The 7,881-nt window shown below is 26.5% G+C and overlaps 1 protein-coding gene across 1 annotated transcript in view; it reads left to right on the top strand.

The window, feature by feature from the left end:
- The window catches only part of LOC105623646 (RCC1 and BTB domain-containing protein 2-like), a 7,803-nt gene extending 4,335 nt beyond the window's left edge, over positions 1-3,468 (top strand). Inside the window, exons 3-9 of the mRNA XM_012205026.1 lie at positions 1,265-1,477; positions 1,574-1,826; positions 1,927-2,054; positions 2,135-2,398; positions 3,057-3,181; positions 3,269-3,289; positions 3,453-3,468. Coding sequence (XP_012060416.1) covers positions 1,265-1,477; positions 1,574-1,826; positions 1,927-2,054; positions 2,135-2,398; positions 3,057-3,181; positions 3,269-3,289; positions 3,453-3,468 — 1,020 coding nt within the window. The remainder of the gene's footprint in view (positions 1-1,264; positions 1,478-1,573; positions 1,827-1,926; positions 2,055-2,134; positions 2,399-3,056; positions 3,182-3,268; positions 3,290-3,452) is intronic.
- Positions 3,469-7,881: the final 4,413 nt, after the last annotated feature.

Raw genomic sequence — 7,881 nt, 5'->3', positions numbered from 1 at the left:
TTAATAATATAATAATAATATATAATAATATATAATAATAAGTAATTTATTACATATTTATTACATATTTATTATATAGCTAAGAAAATAAAAAAAAAATTATGTTATCGTATTCTTAAATGTCCAAACTTTCTAAAAAAAATTAATTTCGTGTACTTATTGTGTACATATATATCGACAATTTATTAATTCTCTTTTGTCACAAGTTACTTTGTCATTTTAATGATAATGGGACATTTAGATAGAGTAAGGAGAAAAATGTTAGTCACAGAAATTGTCCTCTATACTGTCAGAATCGCTGAGCGGAATAAATTGCAACATTTTGTTGTCATATTGAGCATTCATACAAAAAATATTCGCACAGAGAAAATATTTTTTAAAAAAACTTTATTTTTAAAAAATAAATATTATCTAGGGAGAAATGACTCATCGAATTGGTATCGAATCGATATAAATACGATGATTTCAATTTGATGTCGATTTGACATTTAATTGACGATCATTTCTTGTTGGATAATTAATAATTTATTCATAAAGAATAAAATGGACTGCATGTTTCTTAAAAATTATATATATCAAAAAAATGTATAATTATATAAAATATATCATCCGAAAAATAAATAAAAATTAAAAATTGTATTGTTTAAATATTCAAAAAGTATTCGTACAGATAAGAAATTTAGCTTCTAAAATCAGAAATACATAAAATCGAGAAGCTCGTTTATTTATATTAGAATAGAATATATACATTGCTAATTAATTTATTTTTTATAAAGATTTTTTTTTATAAAAAAACAAATTTCCTTGTATGAATACTTTTTACTCTCACTTGCGTCTGAATACTTTTACAAACAGAATAAAAAAAATCAATTTGAGTAAAGAAATAATTGCTTAAAAAAATATGAAGTTAAACGATTAATTTTAGAAATAAGCAATTGCGTTTTCATTACCAAATGATCCCACATATTATATTCTGTTTATATAAGTTTTATACGTAGAATAATTAGAAGAATCATATTATATAAAAAAATCATGTTATTTTATTTAGAATAGTGGAAATGACCTTTGTATTTTTTTAGCGCTCCCACCTAGAAAAAAGTATGATCAAAATATGTACTTCTCGAAACAGTTTCAATTTTATTTGAAAAATTTCTTCGTATTATTAAGGAAAAGTGAAATATTCGAGGATTTCAATTTAAAAAAATAACATCTTGTATAATTAATTTAATTAAATAAATCAATGATTACGTTATCTTTTTAAAAGAAATATGTATGGGAAGATACGAGTGCAAAAATTACATTCAATTCTGAAATTCAATCTACAGACAATGAGGTTGAAAATGAAATTATGTTAAATCTTGAGAAGCTCTCACAATATATATGTTATACTTCCCATAAGATTGATTGGAGCAACACAAGAATTATAAAAGCTGCAACTAACTCGTTTAATTTTCTCGCTTTGACTGATGATGGCAAAGTAAAGTATTACGACGATATCATCATGAATACATTAGTAATAATAATTATTAACTTTACAAACTTCACTTAGGTATATTATATTTATTTAATTTAGGTATATTATACAAAAGTTTGGAGCGAAGGAAAAAAATGCAGTATATGTCAAATAAAAGTCAAAGAGAAGATTACATGCATGAGTTGCGGAACTAATTTTTATGTGGTAGTTACGAATAATTGCAAAACGTTCATTTGGGGTGTAATTTTGTATGAGGAATTGAATACTTCTACCAGTTCTATTCAAACCTCAGATGCAATATTTTTCATAGAAGAGCCACGTAAAATAGCTGAATTTACAGGCAAAACAATTGGTAATTTTTTTTAAAACACATTCCTAAAAATGTAAAGATGTACGTGAAGAATTTATGGCTGCAAGAAGAATATAGAATAACCTAATCTATCTCAATTTAGTCAAGGTAGCTTGTGGGAAAGATTATACACTTGCTCTAAGTGATAAAGGGAAAGTCTATGGCTGGGGTTCAAACGCTAATGGACGATTGAATCTGTATTACAATGATGACGTTTTGTCTCCTATCATGGTAAATGATTTCTGAAATTGTATTATGACAAACCGGAAAAGAATAGGAAAGCATAAACCAGAGAATTTTTTGGTCGGTAGATAAATATAGCTAATGTAAAAAAAGTATCGGACATCGCTGTCATTGATTACAATAATTTTGTCAAGTCTAACAAGGATGGACTTATGTACGCGTGGGGTTTTATTTTTGACATATCATTTAAAAAACCTGCTATTTGTGAATATACGAACGTGTTTGACATATCCAACTCGATGATAGCTCATTCACCAATGTCCGTGCCCTGTGAATTCACAAATGAAGAATTTCACATATTAAATGATTTGGAAACTGCATTTAACGATCAGGTTAGACTTTATTCTGTGTTTATTTGCTTCTCCAATTCAATATTTTTAATGAAGTATCATAAGAATTGCAGTACGATTTATTTTTACAATTTAGTTTTGAATCTTTAAAAGATGTCAAAAATTTTCAACTCTTGCAACTGATGGCATATTAAAAACCGCAAGCAAGCTATTAATTGAAAATGCTTACAATTCGAAATTGATTATACTGATTATCATAGTTTTATTTTAACTCTTTGGTAAAGTCATATTTTTCAATAATATCTCTCGTTTTGTAATTTGATATCTTAACCCTCAGTATCCACATTTCAAAAAAGTTCCTATCTACCACCAGATATTTGTAACCTAGCATTTTCTTTTGCTTGTATCTCAAATTGTAATGTATCGATTTTAATTTTTTTTATTTATTGTTTGAAGATTAAGAAAAAGAATTTTTGAGTTAGAAAGTTTAAAATGTCAGCACAAAAGATATTTTATAATAAGTAAAAAGAGATCGAAAAAAACGTCTGACTTATCGAGAGGGTTCCACTAATCCTTTATAAGTACTGAGGATTAAATGACTTTCTTTTTATTACATTTTTTTATTGCGTAAAAGGAAAGATTTGATTACATAATACACATGTGCAACTTTAATAATTAATTCGTGTTTCTGTTTTTAAAGTCAACAAGTGATCTGACGATAATAGTCGAGAAACAATCAATTTATGTTCACAAAGCTATCCTAAAGATTCGTTCTACATATTTTAGAAGTATGCTCCAAACTAATTATGTTGAAAATAGACAAAGGTACATTTTTACAAAAAAAAATATATTTAAGAAAAAACTCTTTTTGTTTGATTTCTTTATAATATTTCAATATATTTTTCTTGACAGAGTCATCATGAATAATTATTATAGATATGTCGTTTATAAAAAATTTTTAGAATATTTATATACCGGTAGGATCAACCTATCATCTTTTGAAAACCTATTGGGTGAGTTTGAATTAAACGTGCCGAATATTACATATGTAATTCGCGATTAAAATATCTCTTTGTTGCAGATCTTTTGCGATTGGCAGATACATTATGTGAGAAAAATCTCCAGATGGATTGTATACGAAAAGTAAAGAAAATAATTAATATATCGAACGTCATGTACCTTTTTAATCTTATCAACAGTATGAACGAAGGACATCACAAGGAGGTAACTGATAGTATTATTTTTTTGTTTTTATTACGGATTTTTCTTTCTATTGTATGATAAAAATATTGCAGAATTTATAATGGGATTAACATATTAATTTCAACTGGGATGTTTTCCATTTTTTCTTTCTACTCTAGTAAAACATCCTTCCCTTTAAAATTCCTAGACGCGAATCTTTTACTTTATAGACAAATGTATATTCCATTCTGAAGCTCAAAACCGAGACTAGGCATTTCGGTACCTGAAGAAAAATAAAAAAAATGCGCTCCTTAGTAAAAAATATTTCTTTATGACATGTAAAATATAACACAGTACTACACACATTTCCTTCTGTGAAAAAATCAAAGAGATTCTGAAAGTAGATGTAAAAAAAAAATACCCGTGTCTCAGCGTTTTACCAGATCAAGTCATTAACATTTTTTATGCAGTCATTTATCATATTCGCTTCATATTGGCTTTTTCCAATTGTTAAATTATATGATAATTTTTTAAAATAAATAATTAATGTTTTTGCATGTAAAATTATGCGATAAGTCCGAATACAAAAAAAATAACTGAGAATTTTTTTTTCATATATTTTCAAATTTTTGTATAATAATAATAATACAATTATAATTATAATTATTATAAGAATCTTTGTCGTTTGAATTGACATTTATATGATTCCGGTTTTGTATCATGAATAATAGACCAACAACATTTACCAAGCATGTGTCTGATATCTTTTCTTTTGAAACGTTTTCTCAATGTCTTGAAAATGTTCACTATGTTCACTGAATTCACCCAAATTTGGTGGAAAAAAATCCAAATGATTGTGAAAAAAGTGTATTTTGAGCAACATAACTTTCATTGCATGAAAAGCCGAAATCATTTCAGCAATAATTTGTAATTGTCGGCTTTTTTATTGCCCAGAAAATTTTTCAGTCAGTATCGACACACAGGTATGCTTTCCTAACATCTACTTCAGAATCTCTTTGAATTTTTCATGAGAGGAAAAAGAATCGATTTTTGTCGCACTATGCAATAAGAAATATTAATTAATAGTAATTAATAATGTATATATATTAATTAATAATATATATTATTATAATATAATATATATTAATAATAAATAATAATATATATTAATTTAATATTATCATATATAGGAGAGGAGTTTATATGCTATAAAATTTATATGTATATTACTAACGAAACAATTAGTAAAATCACAATAATATTTTTTGATAGATGCGAAATTATCAATTATTATATCAAAATCTATATCCAGCAAACGAGAATGGATTGAAATGAATTGAAATGGATTCAGATTTTCAGAAATATTGATTCACGAATGTTAAAATGAATGCTTTTCAATCCTGAATGCTTTTGTATTCATTTATAGGAATTACATGGAGCATGTCTCTATGCTTTTCAATCTAAAAATAATATTAGCTTTTTCTGTGCACAACATATATTGGGTTGTCTGGAAAGTTCGTGTCGACTAACCTATATAATTTAATAAATGTATATTAGAATTTAAATTTTCTGCGTTTCAATTTTCCTTCAAAACCGGCTGAATTTTTCGGACAACCCAATATATTATAAACTGTTCTTTTCAAAATTTTGAATAGAAAATGCAGTTTTTCAATCCAATCGCATCCAATTGAATCTAATCGAATCCAATTGAATTCAATTAAATTCAAAAAAAGTATTTAAAATACGTATGCGAATAGAAAAAATTTCAATCCATTTTAAACCATTCTCGTTTACTGGGTAGCCTTTCATTTTCAATTGAAAGATTTTCTATATTTTTCGGTATTTGATAACAGGTCCACAGAAAAAAAAAGTATAATGTGCTGGGATAAAAATCAGCACCTATTCTTATGTATTTTGAGTCACTGCATATGAATATCTGACATAAAAATACAATCAGAGTAAATTTTCAATCTAGAGCGAAAAAAATAAATCAAAAATCTCGAAATCTCTGCTTTTATTGATATATTCTAAGATCATTGGCAAAAAACTTTTGATTAAACCTAAACCATATGTTTCCTGAGTTGAGAATTACATGTAAATATAGTGACGTAGGTGAAAACTTACAAGTATCTGCTGTTATGGAGAATGCTGGAGACGATGACAATTGCCCCGAAAGGGAATATATAGAATAATTCGTTTTCTGATCCACCATAGTAATGAAACGAACGAAGGCGTGCTGCAATAGGATCTCATATAGCACAGAAAGATTGCAGAAACATTGCAGAATGATTTCATTAAAACATTGCAATATTGGTGGTTGTGAAACGTTGCTGAACCCTTGTCGCAAAATTCCAACAATGTTAAGATGTCCGCTTTTTGTTATATTGCAACAAAACGTTCCAGCAATATTGCAATGTAATGTATTTGGATAAATTTTTTACAAAGATTCTAAAATGAAAACTTCTATACATATATCTCACTAACTTTAATTTTTCTACAAATCGCATTTCTAGTGACATGTGCTTTCCAAAAGCAATTTTTGATAAAATTATAAAATTATATTCCAATAAATATAGTATTAATTCTGAAGGATAAATTTATTCGTAAGGATAAAGCACATATATATGTGTGCCTCAAACAAATTACAAATATTATCCACATTAATATAATAATACAGTCGCTTGGGAAGTTAATCATGGATTAAGTTAATCGCAGTGATCTTTTTTAATTCGAAACCACTCCGAGTCAATTGAAATCGATTAAAAAATGACGGTATGAAATTATTTATCAATAAAATTCGGGCGCTGGTTTATTCTTGCGTTCACATAAATACATCATCGATCACATAATTAATATTTCGATAAATCGTTTTCAGCAGCTTAATTGTTTTGTCGTCTTATCCGATAATGATGCACTGTATCCAAACTCGATATACAATTTTTTGATTTCATATTTAAAATAAATATAACTTAGCTAATTAATGGTCGTCAAATAATAGATCAATAAATTTTTTATTTAAATATAAAATGAATTTATGATATAATAATTAATATAATTAATATAAACGACTATTAAACTAAAAGACTATACTACATAAAAACTTATATTTTTATATTATTATTATAACAATTATTATTGTAACAATTAAAGAATTTCAGTTTTGCAAGAAATACAGAGGACGTAAATGTGGCGTTTGTTGGTATCTTGTCAATTGAGATATTAAGGGTTGCTTTTTATAATAGCATATTAGTATTTCAGAGCGTTCAGTACAATATTTCTTGATGGCTGATAAATATTTCTCAACTCGGGAACATATAGTCTAGGTTTAATTAAAAAAAAAATTAATATAGTCTAGGTTAGATTAATTTTAAGTTTTTTGTCAATGGTTTTAGAATATATTAATAAAAGCAGAGATTTCGAAGTTTTTGATCCATTTTTTCGTTCTAGATTGAAAATTTACCCTGGATAGTCCTATTTTGATGTCAGATTTGTATTTAATGATTCAAAATACATAAGAATAACTGGGTCTCCAGCTGGGTCTTCAGTACATGATAAAGTTTTTTTCTGCAGGCCTGTATAATTTTTCTTAACTTAATAATGACCTTAAATAATTTTTCATTAACTTTAATTTAATGTTTTATCAAGTGAACCGTAATTCAAAATCACCGTTAATGAATTAGAATATGTAGGAAATTATATTGCCATTTTTTGCGCTCCCTTTAAATTGTTTATATGAGGTAAATGTCTCACTCGCCACACCCGGTTCTGTTAAAGCTATCCAGCTGCCAATATCATTTTTAGGATACAGTTAACGCGATGCTACGAATGCTTTAAAGCAATTTTTGATTGGTCAATATGTAAAATTCTTTTTTCTAATTGATCAATCGAACGCTTCAAAGCATTTGTAGTGAGACTTTAACCATAGCCTTAGGCAAAATTCATTAGTTGTAAAAATATATCTTTATATTAGAGTAGAGCGGAGCTAGTTGACATTTTTTTTAAATTATAAATCTTCACATAATTATGATAGATCAATGGTAAATGCTTTAAAATGTTGCATGTTCATCTCAATAACTGAATACTTATAAATCTTAATATCTCATAAATAAGAAAAAAAAACGTTAATTATAAAAATGCAAAGTAGATCAATATGCTACTTATTGGGCATATTGAGCATCCTCGAAGGATAAGTTGAAGTATGAAGATAATTGTTTAGTGAGATTATATATGATTAAAAACTTTGAAAGGATTATGTACATTAATCAAATTTTTATTAACAGTGTAATAATTTATAATACATTCTCATTTAAATGATTATTAACAAAATTAGAAAATCTTTACTC

The sequence above is a fragment of the Atta cephalotes genome (assembly GCF_000143395.1).
Source record: "Atta cephalotes unplaced genomic scaffold scaffold00061, whole genome shotgun sequence".
Taxonomy (NCBI): domain Eukaryota; kingdom Metazoa; phylum Arthropoda; class Insecta; order Hymenoptera; family Formicidae; genus Atta; species Atta cephalotes.
The sequence above is the reverse complement of the archived record's forward strand: the minus strand, read 5'-3'. Positions and strand labels throughout refer to the sequence as shown.